Source organism: Eschrichtius robustus, chromosome 7 (genome assembly GCF_028021215.1).
Source record: "Eschrichtius robustus isolate mEscRob2 chromosome 7, mEscRob2.pri, whole genome shotgun sequence".
Classification (NCBI taxonomy): domain Eukaryota; kingdom Metazoa; phylum Chordata; class Mammalia; order Artiodactyla; family Eschrichtiidae; genus Eschrichtius; species Eschrichtius robustus.
Window position 1 is genome coordinate 91,426,255 of NC_090830.1, and position 27,811 is coordinate 91,454,065.

The 27,811-nt window shown below is 51.8% G+C and overlaps 1 protein-coding gene across 2 annotated transcripts; it reads left to right on the top strand.

Annotated features, from left to right (window-relative positions):
* Positions 1 to 27,811, top strand: C7H10orf71 (chromosome 7 C10orf71 homolog). Of its 2 annotated transcripts, XM_068548937.1 has the most exons (3): positions 1 to 87; positions 18,927 to 19,029; positions 23,303 to 27,811. In XM_068548937.1, exon 3 carries the CDS (start codon positions 23,447 to 23,449, stop codon positions 27,740 to 27,742), a length of 4,296 nt encoding a protein of 1,431 aa, XP_068405038.1. In that variant the 5' UTR covers positions 1 to 87; positions 18,927 to 19,029; positions 23,303 to 23,446; the 3' UTR covers positions 27,743 to 27,811. The 2 variants fall into 2 exon arrangements, with proteins under 2 accessions (XP_068405038.1, XP_068405039.1); XM_068548938.1 differs by lacking the exons at positions 1 to 87; positions 18,927 to 19,029 and adding an exon at positions 22,871 to 22,932.

Below are 27,811 nucleotides of genomic sequence, written 5' to 3' on the forward strand. Positions count from 1 at the left end.
TCAGCGCCTGACACACAGCAAAGCTCACCGCTTCTAGGATCCTAAGCCAGACATGAGGTCATGTTCACCACCTGTGAAGAATTAAAAGTAAGCTGGGGAAGAAATGTTGTGAGGAGCGGGAGGAAAGGAAGTGAGGAAAATCAGGGGCCCTGCTGAATCATTTCAGCTCAGGTTACCTGCTCCCCAAAGCAAACTCCTGCATAAAATGGGATTTAGTAATGCAACTATTCCTAAAATCTGGAACAAAATGACTTGGGTCAAAGCAGATAACATATGAACTGGCTACAAATTTATTTCAACATGTAATCGGAAAAAGAATTGGAGCATCAAATCCATGATTTCTCAGGTATTGCTGTTGACCAGAAAGCTCTGTTTTTTAAAAAAGTAAGTCAACTTAAATTCTCTTTATAGAAAGATAAGTTAAAAATAGTACAGATGGTTGAAGATGTGGCAAAAATCATGAAAAAGATAACAAGTAAATAACTACCATTTGAGAAGCTTTGCAATATAGAAGCATATCCGTGTACATGAGCTCATTTGATCTTCAACCCCACAGAACACAGGCAATCTGTCCATCTTAGAGACGAGTAAACTGAGGCACAGAGAGGTTAAGTGATTTGGCTGGTGTCAAATAGCTAGGAAATACAAGGGGCCAGGGCTCCAAATCCTGTTTTGTTTTTGTTTTGTTTTGTTTTGTTTAATGCTGGCTCATGTCTCAGATTGATCTACCAGTTTGGCTAGTGTTGATTTTGACAAGCAGGGGAGGTAGGTGGGGTGGGTAGAATCAAGGGGTTCACTTTGGGTCTCCCTCAAACCACCTCTGAGTGCTGATCAGTGAGCAGGTGTCCCCACAACCAGGTCCTAAGTTCTTAGGGCAAAAGGCAAGTTTTGAGGCTTCCAGGAGGAGGAGGGGCGGGACGGTCTTGCTGGTTGGGGGTCTGAACCCTCCATCTACAGGGCAACAAGGAGCTGTTCTTTCTAACTTGTTTGAACTGAAGTGCATAGACCCAGCTCCCTGGGACCCTGGCCACTGGTGGGTTCAAAGCTGGAGGTGGTGCCAGGCCTTGCGTTGGGGCTAGAACTGAGGTTGCTGGCTGTGAGGAGCCCCTGGGGGTAGGCAGGGAAGTCCACAAATAGGTACGGAGGTACAGTACGATACAGACTTCCAAGGGCTTTGGGCATCTCAAAGAGCAGAGCACTTGTCTGCGACTGGGCACCTCTGCCTTCCCAGGCCATGGGGCAGGGGAGCATCAGAAAGGATCTTGAAAAGAAAGAAAAAAAAACCTCCTGCATTAAAACTCTTGTGCTCCTGGTAGTGAGCGTACTCTTCCAGGGTCAACTTGGAGAGGGTAAAGAGGGCACCCAGGAGCTGGCCCGGCATAAGCAAAGGCAAAGGGGTTGGCAAATGTCTGGGGGTCTGCAGGCAGTTTGGGGAGCAGGTGACCCCAGACCAAGACAGGAAGTGGCCATTGGGAAGGCCGATGTAAGCCCACCTTGGAGCTGTGGAGGGACCAGCCCCTCCCAGAGATGGAGAGGGGAGCTCTAATCTGGCAGAAAGGGGTCGATCCACTGGCACTTGGACCTTGCAAACAACCAGACCTGCCATGGCCAGGCTCATCAAGTGGCTACTTACCTTGCCTCTTCTCTGATTATTTCATATCCTTCTGCAACTGTCACCCTGAAACCCCAGGCTGGCCTTCCCCCAGCCTGCAGCTGGGCGTGTTATTTTGCTCCAAAAGCACAGCCCAGTACGGCTCCTTACTCGAGGAATGCAGGCTGCGGTCCTCTGAGCCGATGATGAAACGGGCTATTTCTGCCCCGGGGCATCAGCAGGCCTCCAGGCGCTGGCTCCAAGGCACACAATATCGTGTTTTTAATGTTTCCCTAAACAAATGTTTTCCTTTGCACCTCGGGATATTTTTATTTGAATCTCAGTGCTGGAATAGTTTTAAAAAGCATTCTGGATTGAAGTTGGAATCGTGGTTAGGGTCCGGCTAAGAGGCAAGCAATTTCTCACTCCCCAAGTTATCTATTACCCGGTGGCCGATCTGGATGTAAAAATAGCTGCTGAGGCTGTTTGTTTAATCTGACTGTTACTTGACACCACGCGGGTGTTGCAGTGGGGACCGTTTGCCTCTTCCCCACCAAGAACACCATTTGGTTTCCCCCGGCTGGGTCTCTATTTAGGTGCGCTTCCCGAACTTCCAGTGCCTGGCCAGCTTCTGGTCACTGATTTTCCTCAGGTGGGCAGGTTTGTGAACAATAAGAGGTCTGGGTCTTGAGTCCGTTCCCCTCTATCTTTGGGCAGTCTGGCTGACAAGGGAAGAAGTTTTGGCTGCTGGGCAGAGCCGGGCTGCTGGAAGAGTTAGGGTTCTGTCCGGTTCCTGGGAGGCCTGAAGAGCAAGCCGCCGGGACTAGCGGAGAGCGGAAGGTAGGGTCGGACGCTTGTCTGGGTCCCTCGTGCAGGCTGGGAGGCTCAAGCTCCGGCCGGCCCAGAGGGATGTGCACTCTTGCACCGGCGGGGTTGGGATGTTGCTCTGTGCCAGGGAGCTGTGCAGGGCGGTGTGAGTGGCCAGGGGCATGTCGGGGGCTGAGCTTCTTCAGTGCTGGGTGTGCCGTGGTGCTGGATTGCCGTGTGGACTATGAGGGAACAGGGTACGTGGTATAGACGTGTGTGACTTTGTCCTTCCGTGCATCTGTCAGGGCGCTCTGCTCCCACATGGCTGAGCGGGTACAAGCCTTGGGTGTGCCCAGGGCACTGTGTTGTCAAATGGGGGCAACCCCACAGGTTCTATTCTATGGCAGGAGACTGGCTCTCTTGTGTCCCCCAATGCTGCGCCAGGCAGGGTCCTACCAGCTGTAACAAAGAGGACAATTGGTCATCAGGACATTCTGGCCCGTGAACTCTGAGAGCATGTGTGGCCTCAACAGGGAACCAGCCCACAGACTGTGTGTTCTCCCACATCCCGGGGGTCCCCAACCAGACTCCTGCAGGGTGGGCTTAGCCAAATCTAAAATCATATCTTCTTTTCCTCGTGGAGGAGAACTGATCATTGAGAAGAGCAATATTGAATATGTGTGGAAATCTAAATAGCCTTTAAAAAATTATTATTTAGGACTTTATAACACCCCCATGGATATTGATAATGGAGGAGGCTATGCATTCGGGGGGCAGGGGCAGGGACTATATGGGAAATCTCTGTAACTTTTACTCAATTGCCCAATTTCGCTGCAAAGCTAAAACTGCTCTAGAAAATAAAGGTTATTTTTAAAAAAAAAAAAAAACCTAAATTTATGGATCATTTATTTGAACATATCTAACCCAATTATAACAAACAATATTTGAAGTAATATTTTTAAAACCCAAAATTATAGGAGTCCTGGAGAGTAGATTAAGCAAATGTTCACATTAAATGAAGTCTGATTTTCCTGCATTTGTGTTCCCTTTACTACAGTGGTAGGTTAAACCAGGGCCGTGGACTGGGCTCCTGGTTTTGTAAATAAAGTTTTATTGGCACACGGCCACACTCGTTCATTTACATAATGTCTACGGCAGCTTTCACACAACTGTCCAGGCTGTGTGGCCAGCAAGAACAAAACATTTACTATGCAGCCCTTTACAGAAAATATTTGCTGACCCCTGTTGTACGTGAACACTCCTTGAGATGGGTCAATCTGGTGCACACACAAACAGCAGTGAACGTTCTAGCTTGTACAGCAGCCTGTGAGTTGGACCCTTCAGGACCCGTGGCTGGCTCTGGAGCTCCCTGCCCCTTCGCTGGGCTGGTTTTTCCAGTCTAGCTGGTACAGGAAATGTTCAGTTTGCCCCTGGGAGGATTAGCTTTGCTGTGGAGTGTGGCCTGGGCTGAGCAGGGCAGATTGTGCTTATCGGAATGCTTTATAAATAGACGTCTCTGGGTGACCCAAGTCCAGCATGCGTCTGCCCCTTGGTCTTCAGGAGGGGAAAAATTGTGCCTGCTCACTGGTGACCAGAAGCTCGTTGGGATGGGAGCACCTGTGCCCCCTGGGAGGAAAGCCGAATGCTGGGTCCTGGAAACAGAGGGACTTGGATCCCCTGGGAACCCAGGAGACAGAGGTGTGCGGAGGAGGTAGGGAAGGCCCGATGGCCCCGAGTTCTCCTAGGAAGAGTATGTCCACCCCGATGTCTTTTCACTGGGACTCCAGCGAGTGACCTGGTGTTTTCTGCTTTTTGCTCCTGACCCTAAGGAAGCCCCGGAGACCCTTACAGAAAGGGGAAGCTCCACATCTAGAATTAGCCCTATTCCTCCAGCCTGTGCCAGAAATCTCAGTAACTGAAACCCGCTGGCCAGTGGAGCCAGGCCTGGGCCGTCGTCCTCCTTGGCTTTCAGGCCTTCACTCCATCTGCCCAGGATTACTGGAGAGACGAAAAGGGCTTTCAGAGAAGGCTGCCTTGTGGAGACACCCAGTGCTGACATTTCCCAACAGGCTGCAGTGGTCTTGGTTTTATCTCCATATGAGGGTTTATATCACATTTCAACAGATCCAGCCAATCCAGAGCCCTATAACTCAATCTTATGTCTCATTTCATTAGTTGGGAAAACCCGAAACACCTCTTAGTTTCTACTTGATCCCAGGGGTTGCAGGACCTGAGCTGGGGGTGCGGGGGGAGGGGGAGGACAAGGGATCATTCAAAGCCTTGGATCAAGGCCCCAAAATGGAACATGTGGAGCACTGCTGAGATGTGTCCCCCCCAATGTAAGTCATCGCTATCATTCTGGAACACTCCCTGGAGGGGGCTGCATGTGTGAGTACTACGTGACAGCGGATGTCAAGGTTGAGACAGAGTGGGTTCACAGCTGGCCTAGGTCCCTAGGCTGAAGGCAGAAGGAGGCTTGGTGCGAAGCGGTTTCCCGTCCGAGCTGCGGATGCCAGAGTGTTTGGGAATCTGAGTGCAAGAGGGGCCAAAGAGTCAATGGACCATGAATGGCTTTCTCCCCAGGACTTGGTAGACCTCTCTTTCTCATAGGAAGGGGAAAGGGACCCTTCTGGACCACAGTCCATGAAAGTGGGGAGAAGGCCTTCCCTATATCCTCCATGCTCTGCTTGGCCCTCCCTGAAGACTGCACAGCAAAGGGCTTTCGATATCAGTGGGAGTCCTTGGTTCCTTTGGGTCTCTGCACTCTGGATGCTGTTCCCTGGCCTCAGTGGGTCCCTTTTGTCCCTGAGTGGCCCCTTCCCAGGTGGGCTTGAGCTGCTGAGGAACTTCAAGGCTGAGCTAGGAGAGGGATTTCATCTCAGCCATGTCCCATCTTAAAGCCTTCACCTGAAGCTTAAGGAAGGCAAGGGGGGAGAGGAAAGTGAGATTTGCTTGAGCAACCCAGGGCTTTCCCTACTCCCTGCCCAGTCTAGAGGCTGGTTTCAAGCCTCTGAGCCCTGCCTGCGATGGATAAGTCATGCTGGAGCTGCCCCTTGGCTTACCCTGGCCTGGGGCAGCCTGGCCACATGTGGCACCACCAGCTCGTCCCTTCCCCTGGCCCTGTCTGCCCCTCTCTGAAGCAGGTTAGCCCCAAAGGCTGCAGCGATCAAGGGGTCAAAATTCAGACCCACTGGGCTAAACCCACGGGTTCAGAGCCATTTCTCACCCTCAGCGTCCCACCAAGTTCATCACGGCAATCTGGCTGCGTTACTCCTGTATACAAAACACTTACGTAGATCTCTGGTTTTATTCTCACATCCAGCATGCAAGGTTTCCCCAGATTAGTTCCAGTGATGGCCTAGGAGATGCAGGCATGGTTTTCGAGGGGAATGCCCGCCATACAAACACCGAGGCTGCTAAAGGTCAGCTGATGCCCATTCAGAATGAGGGAACTGAGCGGTTTGCTCAGGCACAGAAACCAGACAGAGAGGGCAAAGGTACAAGGTGGTTCCGAGGACAGGGAAGCCTCAGGGGTTCTGGGCAGCCGCTGCCTCGCTTCTCTCTCTCTGTTTTGTGTTGGGGAAAGGCAGTCGTCCTTGTGACCCCGTGCCCTGGCCCTGGCTTGAGCAGGTTGCGTGGTGGGGATGGTAACCACACGTCGACAGTTGCTAGGTGTCAGTCACCTCACAGACACGAATTCACTGAGTCCTCCCAAGGACACCAAGAGGCAGGTACTACTTTAGTCTCATTTTACAGGTGAGGAGGCCGAAGCACAGAGAGGTTTTGTAATTTGCTGGGGGCCCACTCACAGCCGGTACAGCAAAGAACGATGCCCAAGGAGGTCTGGCTTCAGTCCAGGCATTTCCCACTATGTTATAGCGCCCCCGTCTGGGGATTAGAAATGAGGCAAGCGACATTTAGTGAGCACCTACTATATGCTTTACATACATGAGCTCACTCTGCAATTCTGCTGGCCGGTGTTAGTACCACAGCGGTAGATATGGAATTCCTTCCCAGCATGGTCTGTTTCAAAACCTCAAGGTCTCTAGCAGTGGAAGCTTCCATTTATTGAGTCCTTACTCTGTGTCTCTTCTGGGCTCTTGATATTTTTTACCTCTACCCTTCACAACCACCCAGAGAGGTAGGGATAGTTACAGATGAGGGAAGGGAGGCTCAGAGAGGTGAGGGAACTTGCCCAGGTTGCACAGGGCTAGGAAACGGGAGCATGGTCTGACCCTAAACTTTCCACCCCCCTCTGCTTGGTGCCCAGGCTGGAGCCAGCTGGGTGCCTGTGCACAGACTGGCAGCAAACTCCCTCCCAGCTGACTTCAAGCAAGCCCTGCCGGTGAGATCACCCTCTTCCCGCCTCCTGGACCCTGCAGCTCGCACTGACCTCTGCCCGTTCTCCCCTCACAGATGACTGTCCCTTGGAGAGGGCACATTTCTGATTGATCTCTGCCCCCCACACATGCACGCCTGCCCAGAGCCAGGCCTAGAGCCAGGCAGGCACAGCCCAAACCACCGTCGTTGACAACTATGAGCCCCAAGTGGCCCAAGTGCCTATGACTTGTCAGTACAACCTCCCGGAAACGGGTCCAACCTCCAATTGCTCAAAACCTAGGGCAGCGGTGCTCCAAGTGTGTGGCCCCAAGACCAGCAGCACCTGTATCCCCAGATGCTGTGGCCCAGCCCCGATTTCCTGAGTGAACATCTCTGGGGTGAGGCCCAGAACTCTGTTTAACAAGCCCTCCAAGGCATTCTGAGAAGCAAGGACCACTGACTTAGGAAAGAAAGGGGAGACAAGATTTCTTATTGTTCTCAAACACAGTAGAAGATGCTCTAAGAAGCTGATAATTTTTCCACTTCAACTCATTGTTGAAGCCATTGTTTCCAACAACATTGCCTGTTGAAAGAGCATTTTTCAGTTTTAATTTTTAGAAGGATAGCCTGGATGGCCATGTCTGAATTCTTTTTCCTTCTGCTGTAAGCACTCCACGAGGAATTCATGAAGAAGGAGGGATGTTTGTCAGTTCCATGACTGTGTCCCCAAAGCAGGGAAGTTCTCTCTTTCCTTCCCTGGAAGAGTTGGGCTCACAGCTGCCACATGGTTTGGAGAAAGGGCAGCTGTCATCTACCAACCAGCCATCTCCCTTCTACGTCCCAGCCTCCAGCAGGAAGTGAGGAGAAAGCCAGAGAGAGCAGGGCTCTGCTGTGTATGCGGGGTTGGGGTGGTGTTAGAGATTCCCAGTGGCTCCATGGGATGTCCTCCTCCGGCCCAGATACACGTGCCTTCCTGGTAGTCCAGGGACAGGGAAGAGGGCGCCCTGCTGGATGCTCCCACGGGACGGCCACTTCCAGCAGTTGCCTTCTCTAGCTTTACTAAAGCAAATGCTCCTTGGTGGGAAGAGGAGGGTGTGGGAGATGGAAGAGAAGGTGCTAGGAGAGAGGTCTCCACCCCTCCTTACCCTGCGGGGACACCATGGCAGAGGGAAACGCCCGCCCCATAATTCTCTCTACTTTGGCGGCACAAGGAGGGCAAAACCGTTTGGCACAGAGATTTGGGTCTGAATCCCAGCTCTGCCACTCCCTGGCTGTGTGGCCTTGAGCAAGTTCCTCAGCCTCTCTGCCCCTCAATTTCTCCACCTCAGATTCCTTTGGCACGGGCCCTGTCTAACTTGCCCAGTGGTTGTGACCACTGAGCGAGATCGCACGTGTGAAGTTCATGGCAGTTAGCAGGAGCTAGGTAAGCAGTGCTGGCTCTTCCAGCTCTGCTTCTCCCCCTTTGCCACCCAGCCCTGTGGTACCAGTTTACAGGTGGGGAAATGGGGTCCGTAGATGGCGAGGGAGCTCTGCAGCCCCTCTGCCTTCTCATGGTTCTGGGAGCCCTCCCTGGAACCTCCTCTATCTGCCCAAGCCTGGGACACCCCAGGGCTGCTTTGCAGGGATGCCCCTTCCCATATGACCTGGCTCTCCTCCCAGGGGCTAGAGATAGGATGGTTACTAAGGGACACCCCACTCCCAGCAAACCCAAGTGCCTCTTCCTCTGGGAGCCTCTGAGAAAGCCCTCTCCGGACAAGGCTCTCCAAAGCAGTGTCTGGGCCATCGGTTACAATTGTCCCTGCAACACCCACTTCATAATCCATAGGGGCTTCCTCGAGGACCAGGCTGCTGGATATGCCTTCCTATCAGCCCCAGGTTACAAAAACAAGACTGAGGCTCAGATGGATTGCGTGATTTGCCCGAAGTCTTACTGATTCCACAGCTCTTAAATGGAGAGTCAGGTGTCCATCAGTGAGGGGTAGGGCAGGCTTTCAAGGGCTTGGCCCATCAAAAGTGGACTCCCAGGTGGAATGGGATGCAGGGAATAGAAGACCCCCTGTAGCCGTGGGTCTTAAAATGAGTGCTGGGGAGCCCTGAGGGTGAGAACCAGGAGTGAGGGGGCCTGCAGGGCGCCCAGGGGTGGGGTGGTGCCGAGCAGAGGTTCTCAGCCTGCAGCAGGCATTTCAGAAGCTCCTGGAGGCACCTCTTTAAATGCAGGTCGCAGGGACCCTCTCCCTCTGCAGCAGCCTCAGTTTCAAGCCCTACATCGCCAAGTATTAAACACCTCTGGACTCGAGGTCTTCCTCTGTGAAGAGCAAGAGTGATTTCTACCTCACAAGGTTGCTTCGAGTACTGATTACATAATAAAAAATAGGAATCAATAATACTGGAGTCTATAAAGTGTCTCTTATGCCAGGTGCTCCGTAAAAGGGGATTTCTTTTGCTCATTCATTCAACAAATGAATGGCCCTCTGTTAGGCCCAGGTACTGTACGGGGACTGGGGACACAGCACTGAAGCAGAAAGGCAAGGCCTGGCCCGTGGACCCACCACCCCGGGCGGTCTCCTCCCTTCCCCACAACGTGAATCTGGTCAGACCCTGCCAGTCACTGTGTTTGGGCCTTGGGTCTCCATTTCTCCATCCAGATGAGAACCCAGTATCACTAAAAATAGGGCAGCAGCAAACAGAGCCTGATCAGGAATGCCTGGAGATTCTGGTCTAGGACAGTTAAAAAAAAAAAACCACACTGCCGACTCCAACTCATTATTGGGTCCTGAAATCACTCACTACATTGCAAATGGTTTTTTTTAAATGAAAGAATACAACAGAATAAGATGAAAATATCAGAGTGGTACATTTAAGCAGAGTAAGTTTTGTTTCGTGAATTTTCCTTGTTTTATATAAATATATGTCTCTGAGTTCATTGTACGCTGTGATGTAGATGTATTTCTTACTGTGTGTTGAGGGAAAAACAAGTGTGGAACCTCTGCTCCTGTGAGACGTGTAGAGAAAGAGCGTGCACATAATTCCCTTGCTGCCCAGGGGCCTGCGTGCGGGTAAAATTCAGGGTCAGGATGGCCAGGGCTCACTGGGCTCGCTGGGCCTCCTTCTGGTGTGGGTGGCCCCCTGACTGGAGGAGAACCCAGGACCTGGTGAGTCCAATAGCTCCAAGCACCTGGAGACTTTCAAGCAGTGGCTGCCTCAGGGACCAGTGTCATGACCATTCCTTTGCTCAGCCTGCTCCAGCATGGGGAGCAGCCCCAGGTGGTTGGGGTGGCAGAGCTGGAGTTGATTTTTATTGTCCCAGTTTCGCAGGTGTAGGTAGAGGTGAAGTGACTTGCCCAAAATGACACTGCCTTGGAACAGGACTTCACCCAGGTCTCCAGCTCTTTCTACTGCCCAGAACTGCCTGGTTGATTCCTATCTCATGTCAGTTCCTACTGTTTCCAGGATCCAGGGCAGGATGTTCCTGGGAAAGGTGGAAGGGATGAATGAATGAGTGAATGAACAAACAAAGGATGCTCCAGAGACTTTCTCTTTGCTTCTGTAAAGCAGTTCTCAGCCAGGGGTGATTTTGCCCTGGGGGTCATGGCAAAGTCAATGGTGCCGAGGCTGAGAAGCCCTGTCATTAATACACAGGGGCAGATCTTTAGCTCCATTTTATGGATGAGAAACCTGAGGCTCACAGACTTGCTGTAAGTTAGCCAAGGTTGTACTCAGCGAACGCAGAGTAGCGCTGGGACCTGGCCCAGATCCCAGTGCACTCATCATTTCAATGGCTCCTGTGTTTCTGAAAGAGCTGCATGTCCCCCTTCTGGCAGCTGCCCTGCGCTGGCCTGGCAGTGGTGTGGACTTTGGGTTGTGTCTAACAAGGAGGCCAAAAGGTCATAGGGCTGAGCATTGAAACCATTTCTTCCAGTTTGGCCCCTTCTCATTTCCCAGCCTTTCACCTCTCCGTCAACTTCCCTATGACCCTCCCTGGGCAGTGGAGCGTGACCGGCACTCACCCCAGGCTCCAGGAAGGCACGAGGGAGGCGAGGGCAGAGTTGTTTGTGGTCAGATCTCTTCTGCTCCTATTTTACCTTTGATGGCAGCATAGATGCTCTTATAAAAGTAAATCGGGGCACCTCTAAGCCCACAAGAGGATCCAGTGCCCCTTGTCCAGGGGGGCATCTGGTCCCTGAGGCTGGTCCCCCAGCATCTGCAGAGAGCTCCCAGTGGAGCAGTGCTAAGAAGCTGGGCAGTGTTGGGCCTGAGCTCCTTCCGGTGGAAGGGAGCGTCCAGAGACAGCACTGACCAAGTCCAGCCTGTCCAGCCACCAGGAGCTTTAAGGAGTGATCCTCAGCAATGCCCAGCCATCAGGAATGGTCAGAAACAATGCTGCTGTTAGCTTTTGTGGAGTGAGACCCTTGCCCAAGGATCCTTATAGAAGCAACTGCAAATTCGATTGGAGCCTGCAGGATTCTGAGGCTCCAGGAGCTCATGTGCATGCCTCGTCCCAACTCTGCTTCAGACGCTGGGTCATAACAGAAATCAGCCATGGAAATCGGTCAGTGCTACAAAGCAGGGCTTTGGCCCCAGAGAGCAAAACATTGTTCTGTCCCACTGGTCACACAATTATGAAACAGGAACGGGACCCAGAAGAAGCAGGCTGCTGGGTCCTGGAGCCCAGCCCATCTCTTCATCCCTCTCCTCCTCTCCTTGCCTCCATGCCTTGTTTCTCTGCTTTCCTCCCACAACTTGGTCCCCCCTTGACTGTGTGATGCCAGGTGCTAGCATCTTCCTGTCCTGGGGAGCGCTGGCTGGGTCAGGCCCAACTTTCCTTGTGCCAGGCTCCCTGGCCTCTAATTCCAGACACAGCCCCAGATCTGGGCAATGCTCAGAGGCTCCTGAGGAAACATCCCATCCAGACACAGTGGACCAGGGACCCAGGCAGGAAGTGGGAGTCAGGCTGGGCTGAGCTCCAGAGAGAAAGCACCTCTGCCCCCGAGCTCTCTCCCAAGGGCAGCAGAACACCAACAGCAGCTGCAGCTACAGCTCACAGCCAGCTCTGTGAGCCTGGCAAGCCCAGGCAAGCTGATTTCTTCAGCCACATCCCTGGGATGTCCTGGACTCCTACATGCTGCAGGGTTTTGAGGCCCCCTGTACACGTGATGGGATTCAGGGGGGATTCAGACACATGCCAAGCCAGCGCTGCTGCCGGGGCCCCCAGTGCTAACCAACCACGTTCCTGGGGTTGGATGAAGGCAGCCTTGTCCTCTCCCAGCGCATGGAAGCCTCGGGGTCCATCTGAGAACCCTTGCCTTGCCCAGTCTAGCCCGTAGGTTGGGGCCATTTAAGCGAGGCCAAGCCAGGATGCAAGCAGAACCCCCCACCCTGGGGTGCCAAGAACCAGACCAGTGGAGACAAAATGGCCAAACCAGACGTGTGATGACCTGTGCACAAATCAAAGGTGCGTTTTACGTGTATAAGAGGCACTACCCAATGGAAACCTGTCTAAGGCAATATGAGCGTGGCCCAATGCCATCCCTCAGTTCATTCCAGTTCAGCAGGGAGAAGGCCCAGGTCAGCCCTGCCTCGGCTGTATCTCCAGCACTAGAACGGGGTGGCACATAGTAGTGAACAGCTGTTGAGTGGATGGATGCATAAAAGAGCTTCAAGCGTGGCTTCTGAGAGCCCACGTTTACCTCTATTAGAATATAAATGAACGTGAAATTTCTGATTTCCAAAGGTCCAAAGGAGTTACAAGGACAGAGCAATCATCGCATTGGGAGAGAGCTGGGAAGGAATCATCACGGGCCGGACAGTGGGGTCCTGGAGCCAAAGGCAGGTGTGATCCCACCTCCAGCACTCTATAAGGGACAAGCTGCCCAGGTAGCTCCAGTTTCCCAGCCATGAGGTGTAAGTGTTAGCGAGGAATGAATGAGGACAGTCACATGCAGCAGTGGCCCTGGACACTTGACACGATTCTGCGCCCGTCTCCAGCTGAGGACGTTGATTTTGCCATGTAAAATGTAGGACATAGACAAAGACGTTCCCTCTGAAACAGCAAGCGGGAAGGCTGTTGGAAATTGCACAAAGAGGTCAAGAGCTTGGCCCACGACGGACCAGCAGGGCACACGTCCAGAGCAAGGCACCTGCCCGGTGTGGGGTGGGTGGCAGAAGCTGTGTGTCCAACGTGTGTGCGTTCACAGGCTGGAACAAGCTGGCTGTGTTTGGTTTCACTGCACCAAACCACTCCTCAAGGCAACCCCAAGTCAATGTCTCAAAAAACCACCCAGAAAGAGGAGCGAAAAGAATCAGTTCCAGTTTGTCAGGGCCTTCTGGGTGTGATAAAGCCAACCCCTGTCATCTCTACCAGCTTCCTGCTTCGCCTTTACTGAAAAGTGAAAACACCATTCAATTAAGGTAATTAAATCCACCCAAAGAGCTAGAGCTCAAAAACCACACTACAGGCAAGTGGTCAAACCCGGCAACAAAGCAAATCTCAACAGCTTCCTGTGGGATGCGAGGAGAAAGGAAGGGCCTGCTTAGCAGCCGGAGAGCATCCCTCCCAGCTGTGCAAGGACCGGCCGCCTGAGCCTCCCCAGACAGGAGGGACCCTGTGCTGCCCAGTTGCGTTGTTAGTTCTACTCCTGTGGTTGTCGTGAAAAAGCTGAGCTGAGAAGATTCTTGGGAGGTGAATAGAATGATAAACCCTCCTTTTCTCCATCAATCGTCAATTCTCCCTTGAACCCCAGCCCAGGAGCCCAGGACACACCCTTCTGTGCCTGAGCCCAAGGACCAGTGGGGTGAGGGTTTCATCCTGGAGAAAGTGTGGGGTGGTCAAGTGGTGAACCCGAGCTGAACCCCAGCCCCAGTTCTCTTTTCTACATGCTGTGTGACGCTGAGCAACATTCTGCACCTCTCCGTGCCTTTTTTTCTCCACCTAGAAAATGGTGACAATAAGACCTGTTGAACCCATCCCATAAGGGTTATGAGAATCAAACAAGATAATGGATCCCAGAGTGTGTCTTGAACCGCAGGGTAACATGCAGATATGAGTCATTCCAGGATTGACTTGCTGGATTGGCCTCCTCTGACTGTGATCCACTTTGGGTCCTAAAAGTTGGTGAGGACCTCAGCCTGCCAGATAAAAAACAAGATTTCCAGTACAATTTGAAGTTCAGATAAACAGTGAGTACCTATTTTTAGTATAAGTATGGGATGATTAATTCGATAGAGAAATTTGACTAATACAAAGTATAGCCCAAATATGGGACATACTTATACTAAAAAATGTTCATTGTTCTATCTGAAACTCACATTTCCCTAAATGTCCTGTTTTTTAATTTATTCAATCTGGCAACCCGGCCATGCCAGACCACCAACTGCTACCTCCCTTGCTGTGTCCTGACTCCAGGACCACCCGGGTCGGGGTCCCCAGCCCAGCTCTGTCACTCAGCAGCCGTGTGACATGAAACATTCTGAGGCTCCATTATCTTGTCTCAGAACTGAAGCTGATAGTGCACAGCTGCATAGAGGAATAAGGAACTGGGGCCTCCCTAGGGCACCAGGCAGGGCTCTGGTTCTGTGAGCCCATCACACTTCCTCAGCCCCGGGGCTCAGATGAGATGGGCAATCTGGATCAGGGTCCCCTGGCCACTTCCTGTCGTCACAGCCTGGGGCAGGCCAGCAAAGGTTGGGTTGCTTGAACTGTCCGGCCTGGGCTGGCTGCCAGCCAGGAGTCCCGTGGGAGACAAGGAGAACGTGAGGCAGCAGAGCTTTTGGTCCTGCATACCCACACCACACACTCGCGACAAACCTCTGTCATCACATCCTTGTGGCCCAAGAAGCGTACCCAGCAATGGCAGCTGAAAGCTTTGACAAGTGGCCACCATGCCCCAGGCATCCTGTCAGTCAGAGACGAACCAGGCAGGGGACCTCACCCCCAAGGAGCTCAAAGCCTTCTTGGAAAGTTGGATTCATAGCAGATAAAGTGGAATAAAGCAGCGCAAGTGATTCTTTTAGAACTCTATGGAGAACAGAGGAGGAAGTGGTCAGAAGCTGGTGACCTGGGAACAGAGAGAGACATTCCAGGCAGAGGGACTGCCACTCCAAGGAGGCAAGCCAGGACCCACCTGGGCCTGCAGGTCCCTCATCCAGGGCACCGCAGGCCTGGCGGGAGGCGGGTATGGGGAGACTTCCAGCATCCCCGCCGAGAGAGAGCCTTGAGGGTCATGCACGACCATACGCAAGGGATCAGAAGAGAGAGAAAAAACTGAATCTGCACAAAGCAGCCTATTCCAGTCCATGATAATTCAACAGTGTTGTGCAGGATGACATGGAAAAAAGCACCATGTGAGAAAACGTTTTGGAAGAGTCCGAATTTAGTAATGACCGTGCAAAGGCTATTTCATTTCTCATGGTGACAAAAAGCTGACTCACGGGGATGCTCACTCAGATTTGGTTTGTTTGACATATTCTGAATCAAAAAGATGACCCTGGCAATGAGGAGAAGACAAAACACATCCTCAAGGGTAATTCTCCCAGCCTCTGGCTACTGGGGCACATACATGCCCCCAGTTTTCCCCAAGCATGTCTTCACTATGGTTGTGTCACCAGACCCTTTGGCCCCTCCCTGATGGCTGAACTGGAAAACCTTGTCCATTCATTCCTGTTGGGGACCCCGTTTCCCCTTGTGCACTCCGGTGCTTTGCAGAACCTGTGCCCAGCATCCAGCCTCTGTGGATGGAGTGTTGAAAGACCAGTTCTCAGAGGGCTGTTGAGCCTCCAGGGTTGCCTGTACAACACAGGGCAGATGCCAGCACTTCACCTGCTGACACCTATAATTTAGGTATCGTATCAGTTAATGGCCATAACCATTGGCTGTAACCAACACCCCAGTTAATGTACACCACTATTATTTGCTGGACGCTAGCCCTCCAGAGAGATTCAAAACCATTCCCCAGCTTGGAACACTGAGTGCCATTAGAGAGACAAACAGGCAAATGGCAAAGTCATGAAGTCACTTATTTCTCCCTGATGTAAATGCTAGCCTATATTCACCCTGAAACTCAACCCTAACTTAACTGGTACACGCCATGGTGTGAGTTAACACCTTCTGCCATCCTGTGAGCTGGCTCTAAGGATAACTGCTCTGCCTGCTTCCACCTCCCACCACAGGCAGATTTTATATGTTTTAGGGCTAGGAATCAAAAAGGAAATTAAATCCACCTGGATTCAAATTCACTAATTTGAAATTTATGATAATTCTGAAACTACTGGATTATAACTGACTTTCAGTACAGTACAGTCCCACTAAGCCAGTCAATAGTGTGAATAATATCATGACAGAGGTGGAGGGATTTGCTCATTTTTAAACAGATATTTCTTGTGCTGTGCACTATGCCACAAGAGGAGATAGCCTGGAGAGCCAGACAGACACGGACCCTGCCACAGTGAAGCACCCAGGCTGGCAGGAGAGACAAGAATTCAACAATAATCACCCAGTTAAATACTTAATTACAATTATAATAAGTACTTCAAAGGAGAGGAGTATAGTGTGCTGTAAAAACAGATAGCAGAGAGATTTAAAACAACCTGAGGAAGCTGCCTTATTGAAGGGGCATGTGAAGTGGGTTCTGAAGTATACATAGGAGTTAAGCAGGTAACAGGAGAAAGGTAGAATTAAAGAACTCCAGGTGGAGGGAACAATATGAGCAAAAACGCTGAGGCAGAAGGTAGAACGGCATATTGAAGAAGCTGGTAAAAGGCCAGCGTAGCTGGAAAGCCAAGCATGTGGGGAAAAATAGTCCAAGATGAGGATGAAAAGGGAGGCTTTGTTAAGAGAGACTGATTGTCATTCTTTCAAACTGGAAAGCCATTGAGGGATTCTAAGTAAGAGGATGACATGAACAGATTTGGTTTTTAAAAGCTGCTTCTGGGTATAGTGCAGAGAATGACTATGGGCTCCTGCGGTAGCCCGAGGTAGACATGACAGCAGCTGGGGCCACACAGTGGCCATGGAGATTAAGATCAATGTACAGGGGGGGGCAAGAGACCTTTCAAAGATGAGACTCGTGGGACGTGGAAAGGGATCAGTTTAGGGGAGGCATGGAGGAGGGAGAGGGAGCAGTCACAAGTGACTCAGATTTCTGGGATCCTCAGAGGAAGAACTGGCTTGTAGGAAGGTCACGGGTTCCATGTTAAATGTGTGGGTTTGTGGAGCTGTCCAGGGGCAGATGGAAACAGACGCTGGAGCCCAGACAAGCTGCCTGGCCTGGACATGCCGTCAGCGCGTGTCTGCTCGTGGCGACACTGGGTGTGGGTAAAATCGCCCAGCGAGACTATCAAGGGAGAAGAGAAGAAGCCCCAGGGCCTGGCGCAGAGGAAATCCAACCATCCAGGAGAGGAAGATAAGAGATGAACCGTTAGGCCAGGCAGGGAGATGTAAAGTGTGTGCGTCCCACAAATCAAGGTGGGAGAGCTTCCCAGGAAGATAGCGGCCAACGGTCTTGATTGCAGCTTAGAAGTTAAGTCAGATGAGAAACAAAGTTACCCCTTGGGCGATCCACTGGGGGAGGGGAAACTAAAGGCAGAGTAAATGAGTCAAGGAAATAATGGGGGTGAGGAGTCAGGAAGCATTTAAGAGAGCAAACTGACTTTGAAGGCCATAGACATAAATAGGCTCTTACCGTGCCATGAATAAATATTCATTCTTATTTCTATATATTCATCAGGGCAGATTCCAAGACCTTTTTTATAGCACGATTTAACAATATGCCATTCTTCCTCACTCATGTTACCTGAGGGGAACTGCACCCTTTCACCTGAAAAGTGCTCTTATGAGCCAGACTTTTCAGCAATTCGGGTTGCCTTCCATCAAACAGCCCAAAGCAGGGAGCAGGATGGTTTTGTGCTAGCCTCTGGAAAACGTGTTTCAGCAGCAATGACAGTGAGTCCGTGACCCCCAGCACAGAGTGATGGGCTCCCTAAATGTCCACGAAATAAATGCACCATGTCCTTCTGCACCTCTGCCTCATCCATGTGTGACATGAACTGATTTCATCCTCATCCCTAAATTGTACCCCAGTGGTGCTGCAGGCAGCAGAATGGGCTCTCTAGTTAGTGACACAAATCTGAATTTTCCAGATCGTCTTAAAACCCAAGACCAGGGGGCCTTCTCAGTAGAACTTCTCCATCTTTCTTGCTCCTTCTTTTCTGTGTCTGTTTGCCCTCCATTAAAATTCAGGATGAAGACACCCAATTCAGAGCATTGCCACGAACATTTATTCGGCTTCTGTGTTGGTGTGTTCAGTACACAAGGGCAAATAAGACTCCCTTCCTGGACTCATGGAATTTTCTTTCTAACTGAGGAGAGAATGAAGCAATCAGCAATTCCTAAGACACGTGGGTTATAATGTGTGGCAATACGGCATGAGCTATGGAAAAGGTGAACCCAGCGTGCGGTGGGGACACAAAGGACCGCCTCGAGGGTCAGGGACGGGGCTAACCGGATAGTGAGCAACACAAAGTGCCTCTGTGCACCTCCAAAGAAATGCACTCCACAAATGTGAGTTATTATGATTCTTAATATTACTAATAAACCACCATGGACTGGATTAATATCCAGGAGTTACAAGATGAGGACAGTCTTCTGGGAACCCCAATGGTCTGCATTTATAATTTGTATAGTGGATTTATTTTAATTACTTCACACTTCATTCTGAGCACTCTTAAAATTCTCTTGGGCAGCTTTTTGGTTCTTTTAGCTGTCAAAATAGATGTTCAAGCCTCCTGCCAACAGTAAATCGAACAGTACTGCCTGCCGAGTGGATTCAAGTTCAGCCCACTCTAGTTCTCTTTGCTGCAAAACCTGCATTATTAATTCACATGGGAAAAGGGCCTTTGGTCCAATTTGACTAGCAAAAAATGATTCACAACTGGGTCATTCATATTAGAAATCCCAAAGACTTAAAACAGGTCCCTAAAGATTTCATGGACCAGAGACAAATTAATGAATATTGGAAGGGATATAAATCTATCTTGGTTTCCCCCAAAATGCCTGCGTTTGGAATTTTGTTGAGTTCAAGTATGAGATCCAAAAACAAAAAAAATTGAAAGCCAATTGTATTACTGACATTTAAGGATAGCTTTTGTACTGAACTCGTGCTTGGCTTTTTGGTCCTTAGGGTTCTAATGAAATTATTTTTCTTCTTCTTTCTAGATGGGCAGCAATGACAGCGAATGTAATCATGAAAAGAAGTTTTAAAACTACAGATCCTAAAACCCAGGAAGGCAGGCACCCACTACCCCCACTCCTGTAACAGGTATGTATCAACTCAAGAGTTAGCCCCTGGAAAAACCTTCGGTTTGGGCTAACCTGCTGAAGGTTCCATTGGGTATCAGGAGACTAGGGGATGGGAGTGCGGGGATGAAGCCAACTTTATATTGTCCCATCTGAACCCAGGTAAATCAAATCAGAGTGGAAGAAATTATCTGAATGAAGTTAGCAAGAGGGAGGTCTCTCTTTTCCCTGAGGCAGAAGCAATGTGGTTATCTTCTGAATACTCCAAATATCAGTGACCATCTTTTGTTACTGTTTGGAAGTATGACACGAGCCCAAGATCAGGTTGGGTTTTTTGGTCACACGCAACAGAAACAAAAACTGGACAAGTGAAACAGAAAAGGATACGTAAAAAAAAAAAAAAAAGAAAAGGATACGTATTATGAGGAAAGGGGACCCCTCGTGGACTCAAGGTGAAGGCTGAAGCTCCAGGCTGGGAAAGGACAAACAGGGTGCCTGCTGCTGCTGGAAAGCAGACACCCTCCTTGCGTCACTCCAGGAGAAACAGTCCAGTGGGTTGGCCTGGGTCTCACGTCTGCACTTGGCCCTGAGAGGTCTCTGCAGGCTCCTTGACTTTCAGCCCCACCAAGACTGAACGCCAAGGGGAGAGGAAATTCCCCAAAGGGTACCAAGTGTTCTTACGCGAAGGAACAGATGGAAGCGGAGTGTTTAAAAAATAACAAATGTCTGCTAATAGTAGGTGGTATTTAATTGACTGGGGGTGTTAACTATAAGATTCTAATTTAGATGTCTAAGTACACTATTTCCATGTTAACGTGGAAGTAGAGAAACCCCAGTGTTACTGAGTTCAGTCATTGCCGAGGTCAAAACCCCAGCATTCGGGATACCAGAAGACTCCCTGACTGTATCCATAAGACCTCAAGAACAGAAAACTTGACTTAAAATGTCCAAAGTCATGGAAGGCCCCCAATTCAGCCCAATAGCACAGATTCCAGATGGGGGGTGATTCTGGCCCAGGCTCACAACCCAGCAGGGCCACAAGGACTCAGGAATGTCCTTCTGTCCACCAGGCCATCCTCAGCAAATTGGTCTTGAGTCATCATTGTTTGTCCCTCAGAGTTGCAAAGTGAATGCCTCAGTGTTATGAGTTGAATTGTATCCCCCCCCCAAATTCATATGTTGAAGTCCTAACACCTCATGACCTCAGAATGTGATTTATTTGGAAACAGAGTCATTGCAGATGTAAGTAGTTAAGATAAGGTCATTAGAGTGAGTTCTAACCCAATAGAGCTAGTGTCCTGATACACAGAGGAAAGGCAACATGAAGATACACGGATAGAAGGCAGCCACCTGCAAGCCGAGGAGGGAGGCCTGGAAGAGACCCGTCCCTCACGGGTCTGCCTCTGCCCTCAGAAAGAACCAACCCTGCCCACACCTTGATCTGGGACCCCCCAGCCTCCAGAACTGTAAGATAATGAATTTCTGTAGTTTAAGCCATCAGTCTGTGGTACTTTGTTACAACAGCACTAGCAAACAAATACAGTTTCAGGCTCCATGTCCGCACTAAAGTGAGAAAAAGGGCACCAAGAGAATGGAGACGATGGGAATCATTCCCTTGATCAGAAAGGCAAGAGTTTTCCCAGACGCCGGAATGCTTCCACCCCTGTGGCCAGAACTAGCTGTGTGGGAGTCTGAGACCATAAGCATTTAGCCTCTGCAGTTTTTTGAGAGGAGGTAGAAGAGAGAGAAGGGGGTGGGGACAGGGGCGAGGTTGGCCAAGTGCAGGGACGGGGCTGATGCTCTCCCCTTGCGGGTGCCTTCTAAGAGGCACCTACTGTGCTTTCTGGGGAGCAAGTGGCCCGATTTTCAAGGCGGGGCTGAGGAGTATGTAAATACAGGCTTTCCCAGGGCCATCAGTGGTGCCTCATCAGCTCATTCAGTTTACTAGAATGTGGGGTCCTTTGCTTTCTCTGGCAGCCCCAGCTCAGTCCTTTCGTTCATAAAAATGAGTCGGCCTCCCAATGAATCAGCATCAGAAACCCACCAGAGTGCTGTGGTCAAGAGACAGGAAACAGAAAATCCTAAGGAAGGCTGGCCTCCGGGACCAAAACACAGCAGTGCTAGCACAGCGGCATCAAGCCCTGTGGGACACCTGGTGGGCGACCCTCTATGAGGAGCCAGGATAGCATCAGGACCCCTGCCGTGCAGGCCCTACCACCCTGGTGGCACATCTTCATCTTCCATCCCTTACAGTCTTGTTCAGGCCCCTAAGCTTACTGCTCAGGCCAGCCAGGCAAGCAGGGGAACGTGCGGGCTTGCCACTTTCCTCTGCTGATGTGGTTGAATGGGGCCACTGTGTGACAGTGTTTCATCTGTCAGCTGAGGACTCACAGCACCCTGCTAGAATGTTCACTGTGCCAAATGCCCCCACCCTGAGCCCACTCTAGGGTCTATACTTGCTATTTTATCTAACTTTCCATGTACTCATGTGCTCGTCCCCTGCCCTGGCCAGGCCTGTTCTAGGCCTTGGAGGTGTGTACCCAGTGGTAGTAATCAGGGTCCCAGCAGGAAGTAGCATCCTTAGACAGAATCCAGAAGGGAATGCAATGAACCACCTCAAACCTATTAGGATGGCTACTATCAAAAAAAAAAAAAAAAAAAAGCAGAAAATGGAATTCTGTGCATGGTTGGCAGGTGTGTAAAATGCAACAGACAATGAGGAAAACAATATGGCAACTCCTCAAAAAATTAAAAATAGAACTACCACATGATCCATCAATTCCATCTCTGGGTATGTGCCCAAAAGAATTGAAAGCAGGATCTTGAACAGATATTTGGACACCCATGTTCATAGCAGCATTATTCACAATAGCCAAAGGGTAGAAGCAGCCTAAGTGTCCATTGACAGATGAATGAATAAACAAAATATGGTGTATACATACAATGCAATACTATTTAGCCTTAAAAAGGAAGGAAATTCTGACACATGTTGCAGCGTGGATGATCCTTGAGGACATTATGATAAGTGAATAAACCAGTCACAAAAAGACAAACACTGATTCCCCTCATATGAGGTACCTAGAATAGTCAAATTCATACAGGCAGAAAGTAGAATGGTGATTTCTAGGGGCTTGGGGAGGAGGGAATGGGGAGTTGTTGTTTAATAGATACAGAGTTCAGCTTTGCAAGATGAATGCACTTAATACTACTGAACTGTACACTTAAAATGGTTAAGATAGTAAATTTTATGTCATGTGTATTTCACCACAATTTTAAAAAAAAAGAAGAAAAGAATGCAATGAAGGGACTATCACAGAGGTGTAGGCAGAATTAGGGAGACCACAGGATGTGGAGTCACTGAGGAAGTGACCGCCACTCTTCCGGCAGCCCCAGGGGGCAAGGGCAGCAGCGTTGCTGGGCCCAGTGAGAGTCAGAGCCCAGGGGAGGGGCTGTAGTTAGAGAGGACTGCGGTGTTGCCAGGACCCCACTCCACAGTCAAAAGCAGGAAGTGGGGGGACAGAAATGCCAGGAAGGCTGGCTGCCCCTTGATCCAAGCTCCCACCAGCACCTCCCACTGGCCACACCCAAGGGCAAGTCAGAGAGTGAAGGATCCCTGGTGAGGCAGGCCCTGGGGGACTGTGCCCTCTTGGGGTGGCTCTGGGACAAGGGCAGTCAGAGAGCAGACAGCCTAGTGGCTCCTGAGCTCCTGGTCCTTCCAGCCTAAGAAGGGGATAAGCAACAAAAAAGTACATTTAGTTTTAGATTGTGCTCAGTACCCCAAAGAAAATAAACCAGGCCCTGTGAGAGACAGTGAGGAGGGAACACCCCGTGGAATGCCAGGGAAGTTCACTCTGCAAAAATGACACATCTGGACTTCAGGCACTGTATTAGTCAGGGTTCTCCAGAGGAACAGAACCAATAGGATGTATGTATATATACACGGAGGGAGAAGGAGATTTATTGTAAGGAACTGGCTCATGTAACAGTGGGACTGGCAAGTCTAATATCCTCAGGGCAGGCCAGCAGGCTGGACACCCAAGGGGGAGTTGAAGTTGCAGCTCCAGTGCAAAGACTGGAGGTAGAATTGCCTCTTGCTCTGGGGATCTCAGCCTTGTGGATGAGGCCCACCCACGCTGTGGAGAGTAAACCGCTTTACTGGCATTTGACCAAAAACTGGGCACCATGGCCCAGCCAGGTTGACACGTAAAATCGACCATCCAGACCAGCGTGTCATTCTTATATGGAGCCGCTAAGTTGAATATCATATTGATACCCTGCACTTTTTCCTTTTGCAGAGAACAAAAATTCCCACTTTGTAATTGCATCTGGTCAACGGGAAGCTCTAGTTCTGTGGGGAGAGGGCTGCATCCAACCCTTCCTAAATCATCACCCAGAGGCGCCCGCTGACTGACAGGGACGGTCTTCCTGGCTGGCAGAGGATGCAGGGGAGTAAGAAGTGCACGGACGGCTTCAGCGACTCCTCGAGCATTGGCAGCGTGCTGGACGATGCAGACAGGGAGGTGAGTAGCCTCACGGACCGGGCATTCCGGAGCCTGTGCATCTCAGAGGACGCATCCTTCCATGACTCCGACCTGGCCCTGTCCCCAGATATCACCCGCCAGGTCTTCGGGAATTTTCACCAGAGAACGGTGAGCCATACCCACAGGAAAAGCGGCATTTGGAGCCAGTTACCATCCCAAGGCACGGAGCATGCCGGCTGGGCGGCCACGTTCCAACAGCTGCCCAAGTACGTTCAAGGGGAGGAGAAGTATCCCAAGAGCAGCCCCCCACTGACACCAGCCCAGAGGAGACTGGAAGTGCCAGTTTCCGGCCTGAGGAGCAGCAACAAGCCTGTTTCCAAAGTGTCGTCACTGATTAAATCTTTTGACAGGACCGAAAGCCAGCGTTGTGACAGCAGGCCTCCTACCAGCAAGCCTCCAGCTCTCAAAAATCCCCCCAAATTTGCTCCTCTTCCAGAAAGCAGTGTCAACTTCTGCTTCGATTCTGCCTTTTTGACGGTCAGGAGGGTGCCTGCCGAAGTCTCCAGCACCCATAAGACTAGCCACCAGCCTGGCAGGAAGCACGGAGAGCAGGAGTCCCCCAAGAATCCTGAAATGGCCTGTCATGGCCCCAACAGCTTCCTCCCAACGCCCGAAAACGCGGCCAACTCATTTGAGTCAAAGTTCCCCTCTCCAGCCCACAAGGCAGACACCAGCGAGACTGGAAGGGGCCAGGAGTGGGCTCGCAAAGGGACCTTTCTTCATAGTGAAAACAGTGCTTTTGAGTCATGGAACGCCCACCAACCCAGGCTGCCCGAGAGGAAGGATGCCGCTGACACAGTCGCAGAAAGCAAGGCTCCCAAGCATTACGAGGACTCGCCCTTGTTAAGAGAGCCCCCGGCCTGTGAGCACAAAGCCTCCCCCCGCCACATCCGGGCTGGCTGCGGTCAGGAAGAGAACAGGCTGGCCGCAGGGACTCTCTCCACATCTGGAACCTGGGGATCTAGAGATCTGGGAGCCCAGGTATCTGCTACGGAGGGAAAAGCTTCCAGCTCGCAGCCTGAGCCTCCATTGAAACCGACCCATGCCCCCTGGAGGAAACCAAAGTCTGGCAAGGGAGGGAAAGAAAGTCTACAAGATGCTTCAGAAGAGAAGAAGCAGACCAACTGGAGAGGCCCAGCCTTGTATGCAAAGCACGATCCCCAGGGGCAATTTCCAGAAAAGGATGCTCTTGACATGCCTGTGGACCCCCATGAGCATTACGATCCTCCTTTCAACATCAGTAAGCTTCTGACCCCCGTCATACCCAGCAAGCATGTGCTGGAGTCATGCCACAGCCAGCCAGCAGAGATAACCCCGTCACCCACAGGACAGCTAAACGGATACCAAGAGAAGGAGCCCAGTAAATGTCAGTCCCGGGACAGTTACAAATCCAAAGCCCCCAGCCTGCTGTTCAACCTCAAAGATGTGCGGAAGCGTGTGAAGAGCACGTACAGTCCCTCGCCTCTCTTGAAAGGCCCTGATGAGAAAACCAGAGGCAAGCAAGAATCCCTGAGCAACGGCGGCCTCCTTCCCAACGGGCTCGAGGAAGGCCCTCCAGATGAGCTTTCTAAGGAGACACCCGCTGATGCCCCTCCTGTGTCACTCATCAGTACCCAGAAGGACCCCAAAGCTGACCCCGGTGCAGCCTCTGCAGACAACTACCTAACTCTCACTTCACCATCACCTAACACCAAAGCCCCCTTCTGTGTCAACGGCGAGGCCGACGACAGGAACAGCTATGAGAAGGACGATGCCAATGGAGAATCGGAGATGGGCGGTGCCAGGTCCAGCTGGCGTCCAGACCCCAGGGAACACTGCCGCAGGAAACATCTGTCCCTGAAGTTTTGCAGTGGAGACCCTGAGGCAGGGAAGGCTGCGGAGACCCCAAAGACCTCCGGCCTAGAGAATGGATTCTTGAGATCCATCTCTCAAGATACAGAACCCGAGAGAGAGGCAAGACTTCAGAATCCAAACTTCAACCAGAAATTCTCCCCAGGGCCCCTTTCTCCCGAGGAGGAAGATGTGTTTTACAGCGACAGCCAGTCTGATTTTATGTCAGCCCTCAAAAGTAAGGCCAAATTCAGCACCAGCTCTTCAGATCAGTCCTTTGCCTCGTTCGAGGATCAGCAGAAGACGTGGTTCGCCGAGAGCCAGCAGGAAGACAGGAGGAGTGACGTGAGTGTAGGTGACGGTCAGAAGGATGAGAAGGAGAAAGTGATGGAGGAAGGTGAATTACAATACTGCACCTTGAGTAATGGGCACGCATGCGTGGAGGTGCACAGCAAGCGGGAATCCTCGCAAGGAGAAGAGGAAAGTTTGCCAGAAGGTAGCCCCGGGGACCCCGGGAAGGCGCCGAGGGAGGAAGCTAATTTCAGAGGCACTGGCATTGGGGGAAGTAAGGATACAGCTCTTTCAGATGCCAAAGATCTAATCCCTTCCCCGTTTTCCACTTCAAACAAGCACACACTCTTTGCAGTTAAAGACAACACCCTCAGGGCCACCCCCATGATAAAACCCATCATGCTGCCCCTCCTGAGATCCATGTCCTCAGAGTCCCTGCTGGGCAATGGCCACAAAGAGGAGGAACTGCCAAGGCCAGGCTGGGGCAGGGATGCTGGTCTTTGTGCCCCCGAGAGGCAGGAAATGCCCAGCACTCTGACACCCGCCAGCGTGCAAGGCACACACTTGAAGGGGGCGGCCTGTGAGGATATGGAGGACCATGGGTGGGGTCCCAGCACAGCCAGGTCAGAGACCTCCCAGGCAGCCCCAAAGGGGTATGTCCCATTTCCTCCACTCACAGGAGAGGGCCAAGGGTTGAAGCCACCCCGAGAGGCCATACATAAAGTCGTGGCAAACAATGGCAAGAGCAGTTCCATAGACCAGGGGAAGCTGGATGCTCCAAGGCGCATCCCCACGATTGCTTTGCCAGAAGGCGACCTAGAAGACCAGCCACCCCTACAGAAGCTTGGAACCTGTTGGGAAGAGCAGGTGCAAGGCTTCAAAAGTCACTTTTTGTCTACACCCAGAGCACGGCCCCCGGGGAGAAGACTGGTCCCTGGTGAGCTAGCAGCTTCCCCCAACGCCAGCTCCCTGGAAGAGAACAGTGCATGCTCCCCTGCCACCAGCAGCATTTGGGGTGATGCTTACCAGGCCCCCAGTGAGCCCAGCCTGCTGCCAGGGGAGCCTCCCCGCAGCAGCCCCTGGGCCAGCCCCCGCCCTGGCAGGGTGGCCCAGAGGGAGGACCTGACACATGCCCTCACGTGGGGGCCTGGCTCCGACCCCCAACTGGAGCCATCAGCAGAAGACCTCAGGACACTTTCTCCAAGAGGCTCGTTGTTGGACGTGGCCACCAGCTCAGCTGGCCTCCTGGAGAAGCCGGAGCCTCCTGCTCAGCTGGAGAGGGCGGCTGGCAAGCCACCAGCAGTCCCACCCAAAACAGAGAAGGCCCTGCGGCGGGCGAAGAAGCTGGCAAGCAAGAGGAGAAAGACCGACCAGCCACAGGAAAAGCATGGTGAACGCCAGGAGGAAAAGCTGTACCCCGAGGACTCAGAGCGTAGGCCACCGTCCCCCGGAGAGAAGCCCCCAGCCAGGTTCCCCATGGTCCGTTCCCTGCCCCCTCCCGTGCGCCGCCACTCGGTGTCCGCCTTCTCAGAGCCGATCCAGAGGCGGCCTGGGGGATCCCAGTCCCTTACACCCCTGTCCCCTTACCCTGCCACCCAGAAGGTCCTCCAAGACCCCCAATCTGGAGAGTACTTTGTCTTCGATCTGCCGCTCCAGGTGAAAATCAAGACCTTCTATGACCCAGAGACGGGCAAATACGTCAAGGTCTCCATCCCATCCTCTGAGGGGGGTTCCCCTGAGCCAAGCCCGCCGGATGCCCTTGCTGCTCCCTACGTAGTGTACCCGGGCTTCCGGCCCCTGCCCGTGACAGCCTTGATGCCCCTGCGCTGCTCCTCTCAGCTCTCTGCCCCCACCTTCCTAAGGCAGCACCCTCACACCGCCGAGGCAGCTGGCCCCAGGCCCCAGAGCGCCCAAGATGCTGGCCTGCAGCTGGCCTCTGAGCCTCCCAGTGACCCCACCCAGCACTCCGAGGGGCGCCCCCAGAGCCCAGGGGAGGAGGTGGGAGATGCTCCAAGCCTGGATATCATCTCCACTAACGACCTAGAGGACTTTGCCATGGAAGGCATTTCTTGAGAATCACAGCAGCCTAACCCACCCCCCGATAAACCCAGAAGAGCTTACTTCTCCCTCCCCCAGAACAAT

Coding starts and splice junctions, on each gene's coding strand:
- C7H10orf71 (XM_068548937.1), top strand. CDS start 23,447: ATGCAGGGGAGTAAGAAGTGCACGGACGGCTTCAGCGACTCCTCGAGC.